Here is a 25,061-nt window from a genome sequence, read left to right on the forward strand (position 1 = left end):
TCTCATTTGGTAAACATGTGTGTCTTCCTTTGGTCAAGAAGCTATCCTTCATTTTCATTCCTTGCTGGCCAAGAGCTGGAGGGATGTCATCTAGACAGCAACTGGAAAACAGAGTTGCTCCTAGGTGCTCTCAGAGGTGCTGCTAGGACAGAGCTGCAAGCCTGTCCCAGCTCTGGACCAAGCGGCATTTTAGCTGAGTGAAGGCAGAAAGTGTAGGTAGGAATGGGACAGTTTTATCCCTGTTTCATCCTTTCATACTGAGGCCAAGCAGCTGCTAGCATAGGTCAAGGGTTATTCGGCTACTTCTCAGGAGCTCCTGACCTCCTGAATGTGCCCAAACAGGTATTGTATTGCTGTGGGGAAAGACATGAGACCTCTAAATCTGGAGCTGAGACAATGGCATGGGACTTCAGATTGCAGAGTAACAGATGATATCAGCAGGAGCCCTGCAGTGCCTCAACAAGGGCTGCACACCTGGGTATTCCAGGCTTGGTGGGTAAAACCCCTTTCTGTTAGGGGAAAAAGAGCTTTTTTCCTAACACCAAAGCACTGTTAAATGTCGTAGTTGGGCTTTGGGTATGATGGAGCTGGTTTCTCTGGATTTCTATCCCACTTGGCCGGAACCTTCATGATTGCTCTGAAGACCCTGTCATTGTCTGCAGGGAGCAGGTTGGAGGAGCCCCAGAGCTGTTCTTGAAAGAACTGAAAAAACAAAGCTGAGCCAACTGGAAGGAATAAAGCCTGGTAGCCTGGGGAGGATTTTCTTGACTGGCTGAGTTTTTCCTTTGATTTGGAGCACTTGTTCCATCATGCCTTTTGCTGGAGAAGAATTAGCCTGATGGCAGAAATGCAATACACTGGGCGTTTTGGGAGCAAAAATCTGTCCACAGCAAGAGACCACAGATCTTGAACTCAGCCTTTGAGTCCCTGTGCTGGCAGCTGATTGCAAGACTGCTCAGTATGGGATGGTGCTGTGCCAGCGTCTTTACCCTCATTCTTATGCCTTTGTCGTCAGCATGATTTAATGCTAGAACCCTGAAGAAAAAAAGAGTCAGTTTTATACCCCGATGTTGTTTGTTATTGATAATCATGCTATAATTCCCATCAGTTCAAACACCCATAAAATGATGGTTAGCTCTGAAGAGTCCCTGGAAGTCTTCTGTGTGCACTACAGACATTTCAAACTTAAAATAGCAGGGAATTTATCAGGGGGAAATTTCTGGCTGGGCCTAGGTGCGAAACCCACATACTGTGGTACAGAAAAAGACAAAAAAACTACCTTATATTCCATTAGATAGTGTATTTTCCTCACTTCACAATGCATCTTAATCTCTCCCTGCTATCTTTTCTGGCTACATGTGTCCATGAAAAGCTTTTGTACTTTTCATCTTGTGCTTCTAGGAAACAGAGAGGGCAAGTATGAAAACCATCAGGAGGCTTTTGATTCAGTAAGGAAGGTATATCAGGGCCTTGTAGTTAGGACCCACAACATGTGTTTTGCTCTGATACTTTCTTTACTTGTTGTCCTTTCCCTCTGAACTTTGGTACAATAAACGGTGTCTGTGTTTGAAGAGCGTCCCAACAGAGAGGCACCTGGCACAGCATCTGGTCCTGGCAGCTTCTCTGCATTTCTGCTGCACGTGGCCTCTTGCCTGGTCAAAAGTGCGTCGTCAGTGGCACCGAATGGCGAACGTGCGCCTGTCCCTTTTTCCTGCTCACCCAAGGTAATTCCTTCTGCTACTCCTTCTGTGTGGCAAAACATGTTGCAAAGGGAGAGCTGCAATGCCTTGCTGTACTCTGTTATTCAGGTGCAAAACTCTGAGCCCCGTCTGCAGCAGGGGTATTGTGCCTAGGACCGGCTTTTTGCTGCAATCAACCTGCTGCTGGTTGGATGCACCCTGGAAAAACAGTGCTTTTTACTTGTTAATTTTTGCCACCAGCAGTATGCTGGTTGTCTTGTCAACAAGAGGTGGTTTGTAGGTCTCTGGAAGATTTGCAGCAGGGTCACTTGGCTGTTTGCTGTCCACCAGGACACATACAGGTCTTTCAAAGCTGGTGGGAGAAACCAGGATCCATCCATCGATCCCTTTCACAAAGGTTTTGTAACAATATAACCTTCCTAACTAATTTTCCTAACTCCCTAATAACACGTGTACGTAACTAAATCTAGGAAGCCAGGGCTATATTGAGCCCTAGGCATGGGAAGTTGTGTAATACGATCAGGTTGCATATTGTGTCCAGGGCAGAGCCAACTGTATTGTACCAACAACTTCCTTAAGATTTTACCTTTAGAGTGGGAAGACAACTCCCATCGCAGGGAGCCCCAGTTCTCTAGTAGTCCACCAAAGGCTGCTTTGGTTTCTAATTCAGCTCTGCAAATACTGTCTAGTGGCTTCAGACTGGGTATGAAGTCAGCTGGTATTATTTCCCCTGTGAAAGCTAAAGCGAGGGAGAGAAAACTGAAGCAGCTTGTCTTAGCCTGAGTCAGCACTGCAGAGTTGCGAGTGTGTTTCTGTAGAGCCTAGTGAAAGGTCCTTGCCTTATGTGTCTTGATATTTTGTTGGTTACACAACTTGCACATCCCATAGATGCAAATATTTTCCTGAGGTTGGTCCTGGTTGCCCAAGGAGGGTGTTTGCTCAGATTCTCATGCTTTGCAATTAATATGAGTTTGCAATTAATTTAAGCTTCTCAACTTCATATGAGAGAAAAAAAGGGAAGTCGTGCTAGGTGGTTTTGTTTGTTTGGGTTTTTTTTTCCCTCTCCTTGTTGTTGTTCCTCACCAGCTGGCTACTTTGAAATGAGCATGTTGTGGTTTGTTTTTTTTTTTTCCTTAAGCAACAACATGTCGCTGCAAATTCAGCTTTGGAGAGGTTGTGGGAGGTTTTGTCCGCTGGCATTGCAGCTGCTGCGGGCAAGGCACAGACAATACGTAGTCCTGCGGCTGCCCAGCCTGCAAGCTGGGTCTGGCTAAAGTGGATGCCAGCCCAGCTGAGTGGCATGATCCTTCTTTCCCGCTGAATTCCCACACTCGCTTGGCGGTGGCTGGGACATGCTAGTCCTGCCTTCCTCCGGGGTGTGCAAGAGCAGCCCAGTTCACACCATGGGATGTTGTCAAAGGAACCAGAACCTGGTGTGTTGCAAGTAAATATCTTTTCTCCACCTCATTTAGCTACAGCAGTGTTATCTCAAGAGGGCTGTATGAAGTGTGCTTGTCACCGACAAGGCACTGACACAGCTCATGGAAATATCTTGCACGTTCTCTCCTGAGCTACTGGATGAAAATTGGCTACTTCAGAGGGTAAATTGCCTCCATATTAGTACACATTCAAAAAAAGGTATCTAGTTGAGACCTAGAGAGCACACATCATCTTTAGGTACAGTGGCAAAACTTGGAGTAAACCTCATGAAGTCTGTGTTCATCATGTTTTCCAGAATACTCTCTGAACTTGCATTTTTATGTTTTGTGCTCTTCAAAAGCAACAATTCCTTTAGTGCTGTAGAATAAAGGAAGCACTTGCTTAAAGTGGCATGGAGGAGTTGTCGCCCTATAAAACTCAGACTGGCCATCAACTGTGTTTCACAGTCATGCTGTTGGCCAGTCATACTGGTGGAGTTTTCAGACCTTGCAGCCACTCTGAAGTCTTTTGGGGGGAAAAAGGCCAAATACATGAATTTTTGTATCTGATCAGGGTTTTTGACTGCTAAGTTAAGTCAGATTTCCTATCTGAGTTGACGTAATATGTCCTGAGTTTAATCAAAACTGTATGGAAGTAAGGGCAAATGAAACCTGTGGAATAGCAGCCACCACTTGGAACAGCTTCTTTGTGGAAGATCTCCATTTGAGTAAGAAATACTAACCTTAAATATACTTTTCATCAGTGCAGGTCTTGCACCCTCTCTGTCCTATCTTAGATGTACAGGTGAAAGGCAATAATTTTTATGTGGGGTGATAAAATATTTGTGATTAGTAGATCCTAGACTGTAATCAACCTTGGATGGAAGGAATTAATTTAGAATGGGGCAACCTTCACCACAAGTTTTTAAGAATGGATTATGAGGGTAAGTTGACAAATTCCAGCTTGTTGACAAATTCCATCTCTCAGAGCTCTTTGCTTTCATTGCTGTTGAAATATAAATTTTCCTCTTGTGTTAATACACTCACACTCTTGCTACAGAACACTGCAGCATCGTTTTGCTTAAGTAGTGTTTCAGGTTAAAGTTGGCTGGTTTGGCATGTGAGATGGTGATTTTCTGTGGGATTTTTCTGTTTTTAAAAACAGCTTTTTGCAAACACTTGATTCATTTTTTTAATTTAATTTTACCCTTTTAGTTGAAGTTTCTGTGTGGGAACAATGAGAGCTATGTAGGAATCATACCCACTACACCATGCTGTGGCCTTGAAGGTTCATTGTAGAGACACACATGGTCCTCAGGGAGTTGCTTTCTGAAAATAAGAGGATTTTAAGGGGGAAATCAAAAAGCATTTTATTTCTAGGTAGGTGCAAATGATGTCCGAGAGTGAGAAACTGTTGTATGTGCCTTAGGAGCCCTGAGAAACAGCACTGGTGAGCTCTACTGCCCTCAGACGAAGAGGGAGGCTTTATCAGCACGTCACCCCTTCCCAAAATCTCACTGGTGGCTTGTTGCTCTGCCAGGCTCCTGTGAGAGCACATGGTCATGTTTGAGATCTCACAATATTGGCAAGACTGTAAAAATTCAGAGTTTAAGCTTAATCTCTGAATGTATTCTAAGGAAAGAGAATTTTATTGTTCTGAGGATTTGAGGAGCTATGGACTCATGAAGTAGAGCCTCTGACTGCAGATACTGTGGTGGTTCTCTGCTCCCTGAAGGAAAAAAACCCACCAAAGTACCATAACTCTGAAAGAGGTTCCTGTCCAAAAGTGACGATTTTCTGTAGTTATTCCTAGTGACTGTTTCCTCAGAGGGATAATTTCCATAACTTATGCGCAATTTTTTAATCCAAGTTGAAGCCCACAAGACAGATGGGGTTGTGACAAGAGCCAGGAAGTTTGCATCATCTTATTAGACTGGATCATCTTTAACAGTGCTGGTTCACATCACCTGTCCATTTTCTTGCTTGCTTTTTCCATACTACTGGGGGAAGAAATAAACTCCCTAACAACCTTGTGTCATTCAGCATTACTCATTCTTGCTGTCTTGAATGGTCAGCAAAGGCACCATGGGCAAATTCTATGGCGTGTGGGTAAGCAGAATTGGAGAGGAACCTCAGACCATGTGTAGGACCAGGCTCCTACCACTTGAACAGTGACTTCATAGCTGTTATAATTCGTATTTATAGTAGCATACCAAAAAAAGCCTCAAGGTGTGAAAAGAGATGCAACCACCAGTATGAGCAAGCTGTGGTCTTTTGGTGCACAGTCCATCTCTATGTCCCACCAGCCCTGCCTGGAGCTGCTTTTAGTGGTATTTGCTGTAGCCCAAGAGGTAGTTGTGTGAGCTTTTTGGTGTCCTGAGGTCCAGCTTTCAACCCCCTTTCCAAACATCATGGCTTAAGTGTCAGAGCTTCAGTTCTTGTGTCTTTGCTGGTACTTATGAGGGCAGATGCTGAACACAGGGGTGACTAATAGAAAAAAAGGTCAGGATTCATTTGCTGGGGGCTGATGGCAAAGGGTGATAGCATGAAATACACCCCACAATCAGTGATTTGCAAAGTGATGTAGGTCATATAACAGATCTTCCCCCACACACACACTGTAGTAGCATACAGAAAATATAATAATTTTACTTATAATAATAAAGTTGTGTTACTATACACTGGGGAATTGAAGGCAGATGCTTGGATTTTTCAGTGGGCTGAAGGGAGGTTCAGGTTTTGTTTTCTTTATTTATTATATTTTAAACCAAAGCCAAAGAACTGAGTCAGCTTGATCTTTGCTGCTGCAGTTCCTCCACTGTGGTCCCAATGCATTGTCTAACAGATGCCTGTACCTCCACAAGGCTGGATGAACCAGAGACTGGAGGCTTATTTTTGTCACTCCTGTTGCAGAAACTCCTTAGGAAGGTTCTGTGTATCTTAGTAGAGGGTTCTGGGAAGACACTCAGCTGGTGATCCCAGGAGCAAGTTCTCTGTGCCAGCACTCACCAGCACCATATGCAATTCCTCATGGCAGCCAGACCTCCAGGGAGGAGAAAACTACCACCTTCTTCCTTGTTCTGCTTTATGATGGCTCAGTTTTATAGCTGCTCCGTAGGCACTCTCTTTGCCTCCCTGGCTTAATGAAGATATATTTGTAGCTTTCACAGGTAATGTCAGTCTACCTTGCTACTGTCTCAAGATGCAGGGAGGGGTAAATGTTCCAGATTGCCTAAGGTTGAAAATTAAAATAGACCAAGTGAGGTCCTCAGCCAGTGTTGACTGTCTTGTCTTTAGTGGATTCAATGCAAGGACATTACTTTTTACCTTTTCCTGAAGGTGAACCTTCAAGGTGAGATCTCAGTTTTGGGACTCGTGTTTGGTTCTTACTCTTTGTCTTGTTCTGTCCTCTTGCTTCCTTTGGTAAGCTATAAAAGCTTGCACCTTATCCATATTACACACGGATAATGTCTTAGGGCTGTCAGGAAAAGTCGCCTTTGAAGTTCTAGGTTTGCCTTTTGTGGTTATTTTTTTCAGGTCAAATACAGAACTGTTTGCATGAGCCTCATAAAGTCCAAGAATAAATCCAATGAATGCTGCTGTGTTCCTTTTTTAAATGTCTCTGCAACATGTGCTTCCCCAGCAATGCAGAGTTGTGCTTGGGCAGCAGGATCAGAAGGTCTGAGAGGCTAGTTGGGAGATGTCTAGACACCAGGAAAGAAAAAGGGAAGCCATATATACAGATATAAAAAGAAGTGATGTTTGTAGTTTGGGCATCTCCTGCTCTTCTCTCCTTCCTTCCCATGACCTTTTCTTGTTGCTGTGTGGTATTTACCTGGGGACTTTGCTGAGCAGAGGTTGATCTGTGATGAAGGTCCATTGTCATGCCTGACAAAAGGATGCTTCAGCTAGAAGGACACCTGCAGGATTGTGTTGCCCTGTTTTACTTTTCCCAAGCAGTGACTCTTCCAGCTCATGCTGTGGATGTTTTGGGTTGTACTTTGCGTGATCTCTTACTTTCTGTGCTCTCAGGAGAAACCAGGTGCTAAGAACAGGGTGTTGTGTGTGCTATCTGTGTCTGGTCACCAGGTGCTTGCCATGGTAGTACCAACTGTGGGCAAGTGCTGGTCTCTGACTTTTCCTACTAAAGACATATTCTCTCTAAAGATTTCAAGGTTTTCTTCCTGTTTGCAGCTAGGATGTTGTGTCGAAGCTCCCTTGCATTTCTTTGTCCATTCACTTCAGGGACTTTCTGACTCTTTTTCACAGCTAGATGTCATCTCAAGCTCAGGACATGGTGTGCTTCCTGTCTGTACCTCTTTCAAACAAGCGACTCTGGTTCATGTGGCTGGAGGGAGCGTTTGCCCGTGCCGTCGTGCTGGTCCGAGTGAGGATCAGAGCCCTGTGTAGCTCTTTTCTCTGTCAATTGTTGATCTGTGTAGAGAAACACCTAAATTGAGTCAAAGAGGTAGGGCAGGGTCTCTGAAGCTTTATGGTCATCTCAAGTGCAGTGCCAAAGCCATATCTGGATCTACTCATTGCCTCTACCAGGATGTCTGAGGGACTGGGATTCAACTGAGGGGATTCTACGATGATGTGGTTATACCTAACCTTTAGGCATTATCAAAGGGAGCTCAATCACTCTTCTGCTTTCAGAGGCTTTGCTTATTTGTTAATCAGCTTGTTGGGCTTCAGTGTTGAGGTAGGGCCGCATCTCACACAGGCTTGGTGTCTTGCATTTCTGTGGTTTCTTTTCAGCCTTAGTTACTCCGCGGATGCTGGCTGTGAGCCCACCCAAATCCTGCATGTTGTCGTCACTGTGGACTTCCAAGGAAGCTCTGGAAGGAAACCCACCCAGCTTCTGCTGATTGTGCAGGTCTGCCAGCAGATGCTGGAGGCTGTGACGGAGGTGGTGGCATAGGTGTTGTGTTCCTGTCCCCTGCACACTCAACCGCAGCCATTGATAAGGACAGTCTTGGGACAGAAGCTTGAATGTGGGGCAGCAGAAATCCCCAGCTTTATCATAGGTTTCCTGTGTGACTGTCAGCAAGTCACTTAATTGTTGTGGATTCTTCATTGCAGGATGGAGTTACTATTTCCTTGATCTGCAGCTCTGTGTGTTGCTGGGGGGTGTGATACGTGAACCTGCGTGAAGGCTACTTAGAGTTGAAGGAGTATGTCTTCTGTGTCCACACTGTGATCCTTGCAAGACAGGCAGGATGAGTCTCTGGCAGTGTCCCTTTGTTACTCCAGATCCAGAAGAGGGGAATTCCTTCCTTTTCAGCATGGAGTACATGCAATCTGTACATCTTCAGTCTTTTTTTGTAGCAGGCCTGTGCTGTGTTTAAATAACTCAACTACAGCAGCATTGCTTGGATTTTTTTTTTTAAATCCAGACTGCTGCAGAGGGCCAGGATATGAGAATCACATTATTAAGGGTATTGTGGCTGAGATTTACCACGAGCAGCAAAGTGAGGCTCAGGTAATCCAGGACCCTAACTTTAAATAAAATCTGCTGATCCAAACTTAATTCTTGCACCTTTACTTTTGGACCTCTCTGTTTCTCTCAGTGTTGCTCAGTATTGCACACACAGTGTGTTGGTTGGCTCTGCATGGCTACAGACTTGGTCATGATGAATTCATTTGCCATGCTTGTTGAAGGGCTGGTTTGAAGGTCTTCTGTAAACCTCTGTGCCAGCTGCACTTGCTGCCCCATTGCTCTAGGTTGCAGCTGCCAGGTCCATAAATCAGCAACATGCCCCTGAATATCTGCTGCATAATTACCGATGCATATTCATGTTTGTTACAGCATTGTGTCACCCTGCAAATAATGTATCGTGGTGGGAAGGAGAGCAGGGACAGGCTCCCAGCAGCAGGTGCCTGCTCACTTCATTTTATCTCCTCTTTCTGCTGTCACCTTGTCTTTGGCTCCAAGATGCCCCCTCACTTGCTTTTCTAATGCATTTTCCCCAGCTGCTTCTGGATTTGCTAAAGTGAGCCCTGCAGGTTTTATTTTTGCTGTGGTGCCTTCTTCCTCTTCATCCCTGCTCTGCTAATAAATAAGGGGGTGTGCCTGCAAAGGCTCTGCAAGGGCTAAATGAGTGCGAGAGGATGATCATTATATTTGATCATGTAAATTAAAAGGCTTACTAATAAAAGACATTCTGGAACTATCTGATCTTGGCTGTTCCTTTGAGCTCTTTTTAAAATGAACTGTTTTGAACAGCTTTCTATTGATGTCCCATTGGGAATGGAAGTGCAATAAGGAAACTCAGTCTTTGTCCCTCATCCCAAGATGGACTGTCCCTCACCCACAACTAGCCTGGGGAGATGATGCTGTTGCACCTGTCCTGCTTTACCCTCTATTTTGAAAAATGAGGAAGAAGAAAAGTTCTTTCCCTGGAAGAGAAAAAACTTTGAAAAAAATATGTTTAACAGCCTGTGATATACCACATGTGAGAGAGGACAGATGGGTGTTGACTCTGCTTTTCCCCTTCCAAGATCCTAAGTGCTGTCCAGGGAAACTGGGGGAGCCAACTTGAGGAGTAACCAAAGCATACCCCAAGAGACAGTTGAGTTCAGCACTGCCAGGGCTGGCTGTCCCTTCAGAGAGGGATCCCTCTCACTCCTACTCTGTGTTTCTACTAGGGAGACTTGAACTGTTCCCAGAGGATCCTGTTTCTCTGTGGAAGCTGGTTAGCCATCCAGGGCGTGTGTGTCACGTGGGCAGGAGCAGACTGGGCACCTACTGTCCCAAGATACTCATTTGTCTGCTTTTCTGCTGCTGGCCAACAGCTTCCACCTTTTTCACCCAAATTTGATGCTGCTGGCTCATTGTCCGGACCCTTCTGCTGCAACAGCTGTAATGTGATAAGATATGTGCTGTATGCACCATTCCATTCCTGGAGACTGGAGCTCACCACTACTCTTGTAATGTTATTTTGCTCCAAAACCTTGCTTTCTAAAAAGTCTCTTATCCATTAAATATTTACATTAAAAAAAACCAAACAAACAACCCCCTAAAAACATTATCAAAATCATTCTTGAAACTTTCCAGCTGCAACCATGCTGTTTTCTTATCCACGTATGTGCTGTGAAGATACATGTGTTAGGATTTAAAGCAAGCAGGAAGCTGAACAGCCATACCTATTTCCATTGCAAATTCTTCTCAGCAAAAATGGCTTGGATGCATTTCCTGAAACCAGTTTCCTAATTTTTCCTTGTCAGCAGTTGTTTGGGAGGAATAAGGAAGGATGGGGAAGGAGAGGAGAACAGAAATCTCATACCGGGAGTGCCTTTCCTGACTACGGGGTCCTTCTTTTGGTCTGATATACGTCAGTGGTGTTCAGGTTGGGATTGGCCCTTTCCTTAAGTGATGTACAAGGCCATCTTATATCAGTGACTTCCCCCTTTCTTGCAGTTGGCTTTGAGTGAGGGGTAACAGGAGCAATGCTCAGCCTGCCCCTCTGCTCCCAGCCCTACCTGCATTTTCCATTGTTTATCTGTGTATTCAGAACATCTGCCTCTCCACTGGCTGCCTGTGCCCATGACCCAGTTGTGATTTCATCAGGATAATTGGAGAGCAGGGCCCCTTTTTCAGCACTCTGGGCTTTCCTGTTTGATGTACCCTGCTTCCCCAACTCTCTCTGCCTAGGAAAGCTGGGCTGGAGCTGAGCTGGCAGCTCAACACAAAGACCCAGCAGGAAACCAATGGCTTTGCCATCCAAAACCTTTACTGGGAGCTTTTTGTCTCAGGTGAAGACCCCAGATGGGAAGTCACATTGCCTGAATTTAGTTCCCAGCTTTACCATTCACTGATGGCTTTGGGCCAGTCCCTTGACTTATTTGCATCCCCTTGCCTGTCTCTACAGTGAGGAGGATGGTGTTTCTGTTCATGCATGGCCACCATCCCAGCTCTAGCAGTGGGTGCTCCATCTCTTGCTGCTTAGTGGTGAGATCTGCATTTGTCCCTTCTTATGCTGTTGCAGCAGAGAGCCAGACAGCTGCAGCCTGCATGGTGAAAGGACCATGGGAGAGGCTGTACCTTTCCCTGGAAGTTTGCCTGCAGCTGCTCTTCTCATCACCAAGAGGACCAGGCAGAAGATACCAGGTACCTTAGGAAACCAGCCTGAAGACAGCCTCTCTTGCAATTCCATGCCATTACCAGGCAGTAGTTTCCCCAAAGCCTGATATTCTCTGTCCTTGTAGTTACATAGATCCACTTACACTTGCACTGCATATTCATCTGGTCCAAGTTTCTAGTCATTGCACCTTATATCTTGTGGGAAAATCAATACAATTTGGTACTGAGACTAGCAAGACAAGAGATTGCTCAGAGCTTGGGTTTGTGGTTGTGTACCACGTGTTTTAACAGTTAACAGTTACTGTCATCTATATTGTGGGTCGTGTTTTAAAATTTCCTGGTTACCTGTCCATCTCTTTATATACTCAAGATACATCATGCTGCCTTTCACCCATCCCATTAATGTTTATAGGTGGGATTTTAATGTAAAGGAAAGTTAAAAGCTACCTGTTCTCTTAAGCTGCACCTTGGCCTCTGTTTTATCATTTGTTTTTCTGAAAAAGGCTGAGAGGCCTGGGAGAAGTCTTCTTTCCAGGGCAAGGTGGAGGGCTGCCAGCCAAGGCAGGGAAGCGTCTGCCTCTGAACCACCTGCTTGGCCCAAGGAGGCTGGAGAGGAGATGAAAGCAGAGGAGCCCTGGCAGTTTGCAGCCTTCTGCATCTCCACAGTGAGAGCTTTTCCTCCCCCACACTGCTTTCCCGCATGTGTTAGTAGATTCAACACTAGGTCCTAAGTCCTGACTGCAAGATAAGAGTTCATTTTTTATTTAATTGTCCTCTGTTGTCCTGGCCTGCATTGTGGCATGTTCACGCCTTCGTGCATCCATCTTTACCAACTTTCAGACGCAGCTCCAGTCTCTTCTTTCCTTAAGCAGGCTACTCTTGCTCATCTGGAGTCTCAAAGAGCACTCAAGTATTAGATCATAAATCACAGGCATAATTTAAAAACCATCTTCGATTTTAGTTGTTGGTTTTTTTTCACATCACTGCCAGATGCAGATAACTGGTGTTTTCGGGAAGTGACTTGGGTGCTAGCACAGGTGGTCTCTCCCATCTGCTTGTGATTTTTTTTTGAAGGGTCTGCATTCAGTAGTGGTGTGGGATGTATCATGTTTCTTTCACCCTTTTCATGGACTGGCAGTGATTAACAGCTTTCTCTCTGTGGAAGTTAGCTTGGAAGATTGGTTCTTCTGTAGACAGTATGGTGGGATGAGCAACTTGTTATCAGGGAGATGGGAGGTGGTGGTGGGAGGTGAAGATTCCACTATGATTTCCAAGCATAGCCCAGTACTTGCCAGAGTTTCCTAACTTCACATGCTGCTCCTCATGGCACATGCATGATGCCGGAGGTGTGGGCATGAGCAGTCCTGATTTATAAGCTCCTGAGATAAGGGGCCTGCTCATCTTTCTTTGGAGTGTAATGATTTTGCTGGCCTCTATTGGCTGGAGGGAGTGGGGTGGGCGGGCAATTCCTTTATCCAGAAGGAGGCTCTTGGGTAGCTGGTTTGTTCTATGAACTTCTTGCATTACTGACTTGTTTAGGTTGTTTGCTGGTTTGAGTAGTTTAGGTATAGCTACCTCTACCGGTTGTTTTTCTTGGAATAAGCTGGCAACACAGAACTTAATTAAGAATATTTATTGTTTGAAAGGGAAAGCAAGAACAGTATAGTTGCACTCACTAACTGCCAACAAGCAGTGACTGCACAGCTTTGTCTTTTAGTCAACTGTCTGACAGCTGAAGCAGGAGCCAGGGAACAGAGAAGAGGTAGCAGCTCTGGTGAGGATGGTACTATCTTGTTTTCTTTTGTCCTGTATCTTCACAAGCTCTTTGCAGTTGTGTAGTCTCTGGCAGAGGGGTTGTGTTGCCACAGATGCTTCAGCTGAAAACTGCAAGGGCTGGGCCTGCTGCAGTGACCAGTCTATGCCTGTTCAAGACCTTGTGCAAAGCCGTGGCTTATACCTTGCTGCTGGGACATGTTTATGGCTGCTACAGAGCAGCAATCCCTCTCTTCCAGACCTGCCTATGCCTTGAACCTGCCTGCAGCTTTCTGCTGTTCTTCCTCACAGGTTTCTCCTTGAATGTGCATCTGTATTTTGAGCCTCCTACATTATGTCATTCCTTACCTCTTTTCTTTTTTTTTTTCCTCTGCAGCAATATTTTTCTGCTCAGTCTCTTGGGACAGGCTGTCTTCTTCAGATCTTGAAGAGCTAGCAGAGGATAGAAGAAGCCATTCTGTTCCTTTTTGGCTTTTTTTTTTCTTTTTTTCCCATAGTAGAAGACATTTATTATCTCCAAGTCATTTCTGCAAAGCAGGGCCAGCATTTGCAACTTTTATTCCCTCTTTGGCATCCCTTGCTCTTCTTTCATCTGTGAGGTGCAATGTCTGATTTTGCGGGTACACAGCCAGCAAGCCAACAAGCAGCACAGTGGATTAGATTTACAGCCCACTTGTTAACTTAAAAAGCAACAAGTAAGTTAAAATGAAGCATTGGCTAGGCAGATTTGTAAGAGTATCAGCATGCCAGCCTCTTTTACATAATTTCTGTCAGGCTGGGCAGGCCAATGAGAACATCAGCATTTTGATCCTAGAGTAAAAACAAAAGGTGGCATTTCAAACCACTAGAGAAGTTCCTTCAGTCCCTCCAGAGGCTGTATTTTGTGATGCCGATGACAGTCTTGTGCATGAGCAAACCGAGGAACCTGGACAGTCAACGTAATGAGCCAACAAGGTTTACTTTTCCAATGCTCAGAAATCACTGAGTAGGATCGTGGCCGGAATTGACTGCTGGTAAAAGGCTGAGATAAGTGTTGTTCTCCTAGAGGATTGCAGACCAATTCTGCCTGCAGGGCATCTCTGCTGAAGGGAAATAAAATCAAATGCTGTGGCATTTGTGGTCATAGGGCTCCTGGGTTCCTCTGGACCGTGCTTTGGAGGAAAGGGTGCCTGGTCTGGGATGTGCCCAAAGAGATTTGCAGAATTGAAACTGACTTTCAGTGCTTTTAAATGCAGAGACTCCCAGTGGACAGGTAGAGGGTAAATGTTCAGTAATGAACAGCTGTAAAACTTCTGCCATGACTGGCCTCAGTATGGCAGTGCTGCACAGAAATCTGTCTCTTGACTTGTTTAGTTGGCTTGGTGTCCATCCTGGGAGAGATACAAGGTGATGGGAGGAAACAGAGGACACAGAGAAAGCTCCTTCAGTTATTCTGTGGAAGGAGTGTCAGAGCCTCCCTCGTGGTGAACGTGCTGGAAAACCACTGCATATCCCTTTCACTTGACGCCTGAGCTTTTGTTGAAACTGTGGTGGTGTGATGTGATGTACTGATGGGGTCAAGCCCCTCGAGTTCCTCACCTCTGGTAAGTTTCTGAAGGCTTCACAGTCAGGTCCCCCAAACCACCTATCTGTGCTGGAGCATAGGAACCATGAAGATGAGATTGTTTTTTGCAGGACACAGCTGCATCTCTGGGTAACACCTGTAGCCTTGATGCCTAGACCTGCTTTAGGTCTTAGCTCAGTGAAAGCTTGTGCCGAGAATCTTGGTCCTTGTTTCTGTGGGCAAGGCCTCCATGCTGCTTCCCAGCATGCGCAGGCAGGGGACATGATGTGCCTTCTGCCCTCACCCACATCTTCATCCCTTCCCTGCAAGACAAAGGTAGGATGCTGGTGTCCACCAGGGCTGGCTGCTTGCTCTCCCCACTTCCTGCACAAGGCTGGCAGATGTTTCTTGTTTGCTGGAGCTGTGTGGCTCTGGCTGCTGGGCTGGGAGCAGCTGCTGCTGCCAGGCAGAAGCACTCGGCGAGTCTTTCCTAGACAGCTTTGAATGGGAGCCAGGAGCCCTCTCACTACAGGAGAAAATCCACGAGGTCAGGAAATACAGCAGCAGCAGCTCCGGCTCCATGCTGGGGGTGTTGGCTTGGCATGTGGATTCCAGCTCTCCTCTTTCCAGATGATGCTCCTGAGTGGCTCTCCTCCTTGCCATCTCACTCAGCTGTTGCTTGACAGCTCTTTGTGGCTTTTGGTGTGTGCAGTAGCTGAGTACTGCAGAGGTGATAAATTTGGATAGGCAGGGGAAACACTAAGTGGTGACCTGGATCAGACCTTTCAGATCTGCTGAAGAATGGAAGAAGCTGCAGAAGATGGAAGAAGCTCTGTTCCTGCTCTGTGTGGAACTGGGAGGCTGTGCTTTTGTGTTTCCCTCTGTTATTTTGTGGTCAGCTCTGTGTGGGCTCTGTCTTAGCTGCTGAGTAATAGAAACTGGAAATCCTCACATCAGGAGAAGCTTTCACAACCACCAACAGTCTGTAAACGTCCATCTGGTGTGTCCCCAGCATGAGAATTTGGGGTGTCTGTTACAGTTGCTCTGACAGGAGCCCCATGCTCTCTTCTCTGCTTCTGGTTTTTAGGAAGCCAGAAACATTGTCTTTGGGATGGCTGTTCCATGAACCAGCCCCTGTGGTGGGGGTGGTGATGTTCATGTGGCATTGAGGTACAGCCACGCCTTTGTTGAAACCATGTGTGCATCAATGAGAAGCCTTATTCTTCCCATGTTGAGGAGTAAAAAGCGTGATGGGGAGCTGTGAGATGGTGTTGGTAAGGTCAACTTAAGGATAAGATTGGCTGCCCAATCTTAGCAGAGTTTGGCCATATGGAAATTCCTGCTTTCCTTACAGGCTTTGGCCAGGTTGCTTCTTTTGGGGCATTTGCACATGTTCTGATGTGCAGTTGGGTGTGTGTGCTGCTTGTGAGGAGTTTGCATTGTGGATCCTTTGGGAAAGGAAGCAAGCTCATCTGAACATTGATTTTAACACATGTTAATTCGGGCAGCTCTCATGCCCAGAGCTGTCCATCATTCCCCACGCTCTTGTGGACATGTTTTGCAGCAATGGTAGGAAATGGGTGGGTAGGCTGGACTTGCTATCCTCTGCAAGCTGCAGAATCTCTTCTGCCATTGCTGGGGCAGGGATGGCATGCAGAGCAGTGAAGAGTTAGCTGAGACTGGCACCTTCTAGGTATGGTGTGAGCAAACACCAACTGTTGCAGAGTTCTTGTATGTAAATTGTCTGTCTGCTGGCCATGAGTAATGCATTAGCAATATGTCCTTTGCCCCTCTCATTTCCCCTGCCTCTTGGGTGGGTGTGGAGCAGGAAGATGTGGGTCTGTGTTTCTCTGGAGGAGCCAGATCTCAGAGCTCTGGGCTGAGGTGGTGATGTGCAGGGCTTGCTGGTGTGCGGCTGCCCCTCTGCTGTGCAGTGGAGCTCACTTGTGGTCCTGAGCAGAGTAAGACCCTTAAGCTGACATGGGTGACCATGTGGCCCCCACCTCCTGCTGCAGTGTGGACCAGAAGGCTGGTGTGGCTGCATGGGCTAGGGGTCTTCCGAAGGGATAGGCAATGCCTTCTGCTGTGCTGGTTTTGAGGGAGGACGTCCTCCTTGAGAACTCATGTCTTTTCCTCCCTATATTGAGTCAAGGCTTTTCTCACTGCCTTATAGCAAGTCCTATAGGCCTGGGCAGTTGTGTAGTCCTTCTTGAGCATCACAGTGGCAACTGCTTCATCATCAGCATCAGATACAGAGCAAGGTCCATTGTAGCCACTGCAGGCCTTTATTTACAGCCACCATGTGTTTTGCTGGGGGTTGCAGATCTCCCTGCTCTGTAATGAAAGATGGGAACTGGTTGCAGAGTTTCTTCAGACCCTCAAGACCCCTCTGTGTTCAGCAGTGAAGCTGTTTGCTGCAGGAGCGATCCCCTCCTGGCCAGCAGTGTTGGTGGAGATGGTCAGTCAGCATTTGTTCCTCAGTCCCCGTTTTATCCTGTCACCGTCCCTCATGATAATTGTCTCTGCCCAGAGAGATAAGAAGCCTGGGGTGGGCATCTCTCTTGTCCCTGAGAAGCAGAGTATGTGAGAAGGTCACAGACGTGAGAGTGTGCATTAATGGAGCAGAGCAATGTATGCGCTTAGGTTCTTTCCTGTAGTCTTGTTTTCAGTCTGCATCTCTTCCTTGGCTGCCAGAACAGAGGCAGATCAGACTTTCCCAGGAAAAAGTGGCACATTTGGGTAGGCACTTAGGGTATGACATTATTTACACTTCATTTTCCCCCTCCCATCACCACTTTTCCATGGTGTTTTACTGCTTCTCCAGCAGTGAAGAGCAGCACAGCAACCAGAGGTCCTGGTTAGGGTTAGGGTGGCATCATGTTTGTTATTTGGTTGCTCCTTGGCACCCCCTCCTTTGTCTCTCTTTAGTATCCTGGGTGCTGAGAAGGGCATGAGCTTTGTTTGCCTTCCGACTACCGAGACAGCAGCTCAGAAATGGGCTTCGGGAAGAGGTGTTTGTGTCCGACTGCTCCCAGCTCGAGTGGGTGATGGAGCTGTCAGAGTGGTTTAGAGTTGCAGTCAGGTGGGGATTGAAGGCAAAAGGTTCTGGCCTCCTTGCCATTAGATTTCTGCTGCATTAGCAAATGCATTAAATGCAGTCTGGATCTAGAGTGGCCGTTGCTGGCACAGTTCGTACCAGCTTCCAGAGTTTTGGGAGCAGGGCTGGCAAGCCTTGGGAGGAGGATTGAGTGATTTAACTGTCTGGGGTGGGGACAAGGAGCGTGTTCTAATCCACATGCAGTAGTGTTGCAGGCAGCATTGAAGGCTGACTGTCATGGGGAACTGAGAGCTTGTCTTCCTGCTACCTGCTGCATTTTGGGTGCTTTCCCCAGAGCTTGCAGATGGCAGCTGAGAATGAGTGTTGGACCCTGGAGTGACTTTCAGAGGGCAGGGCCTGCAGTCCAATGAGGATGGATTTCTATTTAAACCTTTGAGGTTTTGTAATCTTCCTGCAATAGTTCCTCTTTCTCAGTGGGCTTGGAGCAGAAGTTTAAGGGAGGAGCTGGGGGGATGTGAATTTTCTCCTGCTGATGGGCCGTGGCAAGTACACAGTACTGCAGAAGTGTAGTTTGCTCATCCTGGCCCTAGTCATCATTTCTCAGTTAGAGCTTTTCATGGCAGCAGCTCTTTATTCCCTGTTGGGCATGCCAACTTCATCTCTCGGGAGCAGGGGTGCCCCTTCTGCCGGCCTCCCTCTCTGATGGCCAGCACAGTGGGAGGCACCGTTGGCTGGAGGATGGGCAGAGGGTGTGGATGTGCCACTGTCTCAAACCTGCCATCTGGTTTGAGGTTTAATGCAGTCTTGAGGGTGTAAGACATGGCAGTAACAGCATATTTGGGTGGGGCTGGATGTTTTTCCCTGCTCCTGTGGGAATTGACATCCCAGCCTCATTGTCCAAGAGTTTCAAATCTATCAGATGATTGTCATCTTGAGGTAAGATAAATCAGGGACAACACTGAACACTTTTGCAAAACCAGACCTCTTAAATTGATTACTTTAGGGATTGATTTACACAGCATGTACCTCTGTCTTCTCATCAGTAACACCTCTTGAAGTTTGCTCAGGGAATCTGTGAAGTTTGCATTCAGACTGTCAGGCTGAAGGATTGCAACATGCCACAAAATAAACATAGTTTTATTCAGTTTGATGGATTATTTTGCCCATGTTAAAGTAACTTCTCCTAACATGGTGACCATGTTTCTCCTTGCAGGTGGTGGTGCTCCTGGAAGTCCTGAGCTGGGGTCAGCTGGAAGATGACTGAATACAAGCTGGTGGTGGTGGGAGCAGGTGGTGTTGGGAAAAGTGCTTTGACGATACAGCTCATTCAGAACCATTTTGTTGATGAGTATGACCCCACGATAGAGGTAAGTGGCTCTGGGCACAGGGTCTGTCTTGTCTGCATGTTTTCCTCTTGCTGTTTTCCACCTTGTCTCCAACCCAGAGCATACTCAGTTTGATCTCAAGTCTGAACTTGATTAGGAATGTTCGTCTGCTTTGCAGAGCTATTCTGAGTCACTACATGTGTGTTGAGAGGTCACAGTGACCGACTTGTGTCTCCTGCAGAAGGACAGTGATGTCTGCTGAAGAGAGATGACACAGGAGGCAGCAGAAGCAGGCAGAGCTGGGCAGGTGCTGAGAGGCAGCAAAAAAGTCCTCTTTTCTGATGAGGTGACAGCACAGGGAGGGATTAAAGGTTTGGGACTGAAGAGCCATTTTGTGCCTGTGCTTCCATTTCTTCTCCTGTCAAATCAGAGTAAATATATTGACTTTTTCTGCAGGATATTTTGAGATTTACTGATGAAATGGATTTTACCAGAGCTTGGTTGTATTATGTATGTCCTGCAGTTTGAGACGTGCCAAGCAGCTGAACTGTTGTGGTTCACAGAGTGCTGCCTCTGCTTCATCGCCAGGAGTTAGAGGTTGATGTGTGGGTTTCGCAGTCAATGTGGATGGTAGCACTGACCTGTCTAGCTCAGCAAACTTCCTGAGGAAGCAAGCAGGGACCCTGTGGTCTTCACAGGCTGTATGGGGGTAGAGGGGGATCTGGTCTTCAATATCCATTACACTATTCTTTTTTTTTTACTTTTTAAAAACATATTCCATTCTCTGTCTGCTATCACTGCAGCTAGTGGCATGTTAATTAGCCTCTATGTGACTTACACCTTTGTTGGGGGAGATGTGGGTAGCAGCTGCTGCTCTGCACGAGGAGTAAGTCCATCCTGGGAAGGCAAATTGCAGCTCTGTCATGTCTCTTGGACAATGACCTCCCTGTCTGCAGTCCTAAAGAATTCTCTGCCAGATGCGTATAAATACAGCTGTGGTTGCCGCAGTTATTATTATCATAATGGCTAAAGGCCCCAGCTGGGACCAGAAATCTATTCTGGTAGGTGTTGTATGTGTAGTCCCCACCCTGAAGAGCTTACAACTTAAATAAACAAGCAGGACAAGGCTTGGTAGAAAGGCTGAAATAGTCTTACAATCCTACAGACAGGAAGGAGAGAAAGCACTTAAAAAGCACATGCTATTATGTCATTTGGCCAAGGTCACCTAGAAAGTCCATGGCAGAGACTGGAATTTAATTTAAGGGCTCCTGAGTCTCCTTGCTTATGGATGCAGTTGCCTTGTTCTCCAGCTCCTCTCTCCTCATGTGCTCATCCCCAGTAGCACTGTATACTTTTCTTAGAAACCCATTCCAGGTTGTTTTCAGCAAGAGCTGCTGATGGAGAGCAGCCTCCCTGGGGAGACATCTGCATGGATGAGTCCTCTCTTGGACCTTAGGTGGGCAGAGGCAGCTCTCACCCTGTGATGTGTTGGGTTTTGGCATCCTGTGTTTTTTGTCTCCAGCTGCCTGCCCCTTGTATGTACCCTGCAGGGAATTTTCTCCATGTAAACAGGCAGTGGGGAATGTAAACCTTGCATGGCATTTCCCAGCACACCCTCCTCACCCTACCCACTCCTGCACTGCCCCGGGAGATGCCTACTCTCTCCTCCCCTGTTCCCTCCAGCCCCATTCTGTTCTTCTCCTCTTCCAAAAGCTCTTTAGCCCTCTCACCCCTGGTACTTTTCCACCTGCAGGTCCCACCAACCCTAATGCCTTTGCAGCTCCCTTGGTTATACCTCCCTTCCCCTGCTACCCCAGCCATCTTCTCATACATTTTAGGAGACTTCTTTTAATTATGCTTCATTTTATGGGGATTTAGGACACACAGAAAGCTACCTGCCAGCCATCCAAATGTGACCAACAAACCACCCTCCTGTGACTAAGCTGCTTTGGATCGTGCCCAGGAGCTGACTATGACTGTTCAGCCAGCTAACAAGCAGCACAGCAATGCTGAAATGAGCAGGATAAAAGGGGGCAAAAAAGAGTATATGTGCATGGAGCAAAGGCATTGCCTGTCACCCAAATGGACTGAGCTCAGGCTGTGCTGCAAAGGGCGGTTGTGAGTGGGTCAAGGTGCACTGAGAAGATGCTCCCCAGGGCAGGAGGGTTTTGTCCCCTGTCTGGGGCAGAGACCCTGACTGGATGCCTGCTCCCCTCCTGCCCTCCTGACTCACTATTGCAAATGTTTGGCCCTGTAACTCAACACTGTCCAACCCACGACAGCACATGCTCTCATGCCTACTCTTTTACTGCTGAGAAACCTTAAGACCTTGATTTTGGGAACAGGAGGGCTGGGGCTCCAAGGAAATGTATGCTACTGGCATTGTCCCATGGTGAATAAGCAGGGATGGAGTAAAGAATTTCACTGTGTTGAGAAATTCTTTGGTTCATCTTCCAGCTTCTAGCAGCTGGCTAGTAGTGGGCTTCCCAAGCCTCTGATCATATCCTGACTGTAGCATTTGACAAGTGGACGTCTTGGCCTGGACCCCCAGCACATCCGGGATGCTCCCAGCATCTGCCTGGGATCCTGAGTCTGAACGCCAGACAGATGTTGTTTCTGCTGCCTGGCACTTCACAGCTGCATCTGGCTGCTTTCCCCTCTGCATGAAGGTAGGGTAGGATATGAGGGGCTGCAGAGGAGCATTGAGGCAGGGTGCTGATGTGGGCTGGTGGCAGCTACCCCTGCAGTGGCAGCCAGGTCACCTGGCAGTGTGGCTGAACTGCCATCCTGAGACAGGGTTTGGATGAAGCTGCACACAAAGCAATGATGGGGAGAGCTTGTCCCCTTCCTTTGCAGGAAGCAAAGCATCCTCTGCAAGGCAGTTAATGCTTTTGCCTTGTAAGCAAGCTAGCTGGCCTCACGGGCAGCCTGTTGATGACCTGAGCTGAGGTGTGGGATCTCTCCTCCATCTGCATGCTGTATGCTTGAGAGACCTCCTATAACTGGGGACTTGGCAATTAATTGTGAACACGTGTGCCAAGAGGCTGGTCCTCTGTACACAAGCCAAGGTGCAGGGGTAGGAGGATGCTTTGCTGGACAGAGCAGGCACTAGGGTCCCCTTGCACCAAGGAGGCTCCAGGTACATTATTGATTAGAAACGGGAGCACATTCCTGCAGGGCAGCCTGCCAGTTGCCTTCAGAGTGGTTGGCTGGAAGCCAGCCCATCACTCGGTGCTTATTCTCGATGGGTCAGCAGTCCACTTTTTGGGAAGGCACAGCTGAGAAGGTCGTGGCAGAGCAGATCTCATCTCTGATTTCACAGCCCTCTCTGCAAGGTGAGGAAAGACTTTAATTAGTCCCAGCAAATGATGTTGTTTAGTAATGAACCAAAGGATGGAGGCTGTGTTGGCCCCATTCCCTTCCTGTGCTGCTGTTGGTCCTGTTGTGACCTTTGCTGTGTCGGCTGTTTGTCTGCAGACCTGCAAAGCTCATCTGATAACATTGTTGTGGTCACTGGAAGAGCAGCCGACATTTGAATTAATTTTAAACTGCAGCCGTAGCCTCTGCGAGTGGTTGCAAAGCACTGTTGTGGTCATACCGCTGACTTGCACCTTTTTCGTATCTTTCATTTTGGCTTCTTTCTCTTGCTGGGGGTTGAGGATGCTGCACTGTCCACAGGGGATGGCTGTTAGAGAGGGAGGAGGCTGTCCTCCATGCAGGGGCTGCCCCAGCAGCATCCCTGCTGATGGGATTGAGCACGGGAAGAGGCATGGTGGGAAGGAGCAGCGCTTTGAGAAGCCTGCCTTCAAAATTAAACCTTTTGAGGGATGCCCTAGGTGATTTCCAGGCCTCCTCACATCTGTGATAAGTTGTGATTGCCTCTGCTGCAGGGAAAACCCCCAACTTGAAAGGACCTGCCTGGATAGTTCTTGCCTCTCCTGGAGCCCTCTGGGCACAGACTGGTTGTGGGAAACACCCGGCTCACAGCATGATTTTATTTTATTTTTTTTCTCATGTTTAAGGAAGAGGTTTACCATCAAACCCAGTCTGCAACCTTACTGGTGGCATATTGCCTCCAGTGCCTGATCTAAGATGCATTGGAGGCACTGGATTTCCAGGTCATTTTAAACACCTTCTAGTCCTGCAGATTACAGATTGTGGCTGGAAGCCCTGGCTGGCTGGAGCCTCCTCTCCTGAGTGTCCCCTTCCAGCACCCAAGCAGGGTGGCAGCAGAAGGGATTAGAACTGGGACTAAATAATGCTTAGGAAATAGTTGCCGAGGGTTGTGCAGTGTGGTAGAGATGAAGCTGCGCCTGGTCTGCCAGAGGCAGGGCTGGGAATGTGGAGAGCAAGCCAGGAGCTGTCTTCTCTGTGGCTCAAACAGACCAGGAGAAACCTGCTTAGCTACTCCCTTTTTCCTTTGTGTTTTTTTTGTTTTGTTTTGGGTTTTTTTGGTGTTTTTTGTTTGTTTTTTTTTTTTTTTAATTATTATTTTCCCTTTTCCTCTCGTTTTTGAAACAGATTGAGTTGTCTCTTTAATGGAAGCTAAACGCAGGCCGAGCGTGACCTGGCATCTTCCCAGGGATGCACTTGCTGCATCCCTTTGTTTAGCCAGACCCAAGCCCTCTCTTAATGCATCCTCCTCCCTTTTCTCCCTCTTGTGGCCTTCAGGATTCCTACAGAAAGCAAGTAGTCATTGATGGAGAGACCTGCTTGTTAGACATCTTGGACACCGCAGGGCAAGAGGAGTACAGTGCCATGAGAGACCAGTACATGAGAACAGGGGAAGGATTCCTGTGTGTCTTTGCCATCAACAACACCAAGTCCTTTGAAGATATTCACCAGTACAGGTCAGTATCCTGGGAAGGGCCCTTTCCCTCTTGCCCTGTGCAAAGGGGAGGCCTTGCCTCTGCACCCTCCTGCCCACCCTTTTAGATCAGGCCCAGTGGTGGAAGCACTGGCTGCCAGCAAAGACAATTAGCTCAAGTGGCCATTCCCCAGGGAAGAGACGGAGCAGACGGCTAATGTCAGTGACTCCAATAAAGCCCATCTGAAGGGATTCCTTGTGGCCTTTGGGGACTCGGTAATGTAATGTTTAAGTGTTTATGGTGACTAAAGAGAGAGCTGATCCTGTATGACCCCCTCCTTTCCCTCCCTAATTAGTGGAATTGCTTTGTTAGCGCAGTCGATCTCAGGGACTTCTGCTGGGCCCTGGAGCTGGGAGAGGAGGCTGAGAAGGGCAGGGAGGGCTGCTTGCTCTGCTGTCTGCCATTGTGATGAGGCTGTAGTCTGCCAGCTGCACACATGCAGGGAAAAGCAGTCTTGCCCCTTTGGAGCTTGGTTTCAACCAGGGCAAAGACTGAGCAGGAGGGGAATCAGGACCCCAACGAGGTAATTTGCCCAAGACAATGTACAGGGAAGCGGCGACAAAGCAGGGACCTCATCCCGACATGGTCCTGCTTTGGCAGCACCTGAGTAACTCATCCCACTTCTTCTCCTTGCTGACATCACCCCTGCAGAACTGGAGAGGTGAGGTGATACAAACACAGCAGGAATCTTTCCTGTTTATCCCAATGCTTAGGGAGGGATCACTCTGCCTTGTGCCTTTTTCTGAGGCTTGGCTGTGATGGGAGGCACTTGCAGAGGATGCAAGAGATGGCTCTGCCTGTCCCTGCTCTGTCCACTGCCCACCAAGGGACTGTGTACCCCAGTCCCCCACCATAAACTGCCGTTCCAGTAATCCTGTTGTTCCAAGCACAGGCACAGCCCTTCCTTGCTCCATAGTCCAGAGGTGCTGCTCTGAGCTGTTTCAGTCTCAGTGAGCAGGCTGTTCAGTGTAATAGCTGCACAGGTGGACTAATTTGGCTTGTTTTAGCTAAACTGGAGGACAAAGGATGGGATTTTCCTAAAGCACCTGAGGGATTAAGCAACATTCATCCTTGTGCTGGGACTGGTGCCTGTGAATTGCTTGCAGGATGGCACTATTTCAAGTCATCATGATCGTGGTTTAAATCACTGGCTTTCATCTCCTTCAGCCTCTGCTCTTTGTGTTTGCACTTTTAAAGAATATTCCCCAGAGAAATGCTGGCTCTTCCTGGTTAGTAACCATTTGAAGATATCTCTTTTCAGCTAAGTGTAGCCTGTGCACTAAATTTAGTACT

At 47.3% G+C, this 25,061-nt stretch overlaps 1 protein-coding gene across 2 annotated transcripts in view; it reads left to right on the top strand.

The window, feature by feature from the left end:
* The window catches only part of HRAS (HRas proto-oncogene, GTPase), a 41,120-nt gene that overhangs the window by 11,743 nt on the left and 4,316 nt on the right, over positions 1–25,061 (top strand). For both annotated transcript variants that reach the window (XM_064657689.1, XM_064657690.1), the window contains 2 exons: positions 18,789–18,942; positions 23,572–23,750. In XM_064657689.1, coding sequence (XP_064513759.1) covers positions 18,832–18,942; positions 23,572–23,750 — 290 coding nt within the window. In that variant the 5' untranslated portion in view covers positions 18,789–18,831. The remainder of the gene's footprint in view (positions 1–18,788; positions 18,943–23,571; positions 23,751–25,061) is intronic.

The sequence above is a fragment of the Pseudopipra pipra genome, chromosome 6 (assembly GCF_036250125.1).
Source record: "Pseudopipra pipra isolate bDixPip1 chromosome 6, bDixPip1.hap1, whole genome shotgun sequence".
Classification (NCBI taxonomy): Eukaryota; Metazoa; Chordata; class Aves; order Passeriformes; family Pipridae; genus Pseudopipra; species Pseudopipra pipra.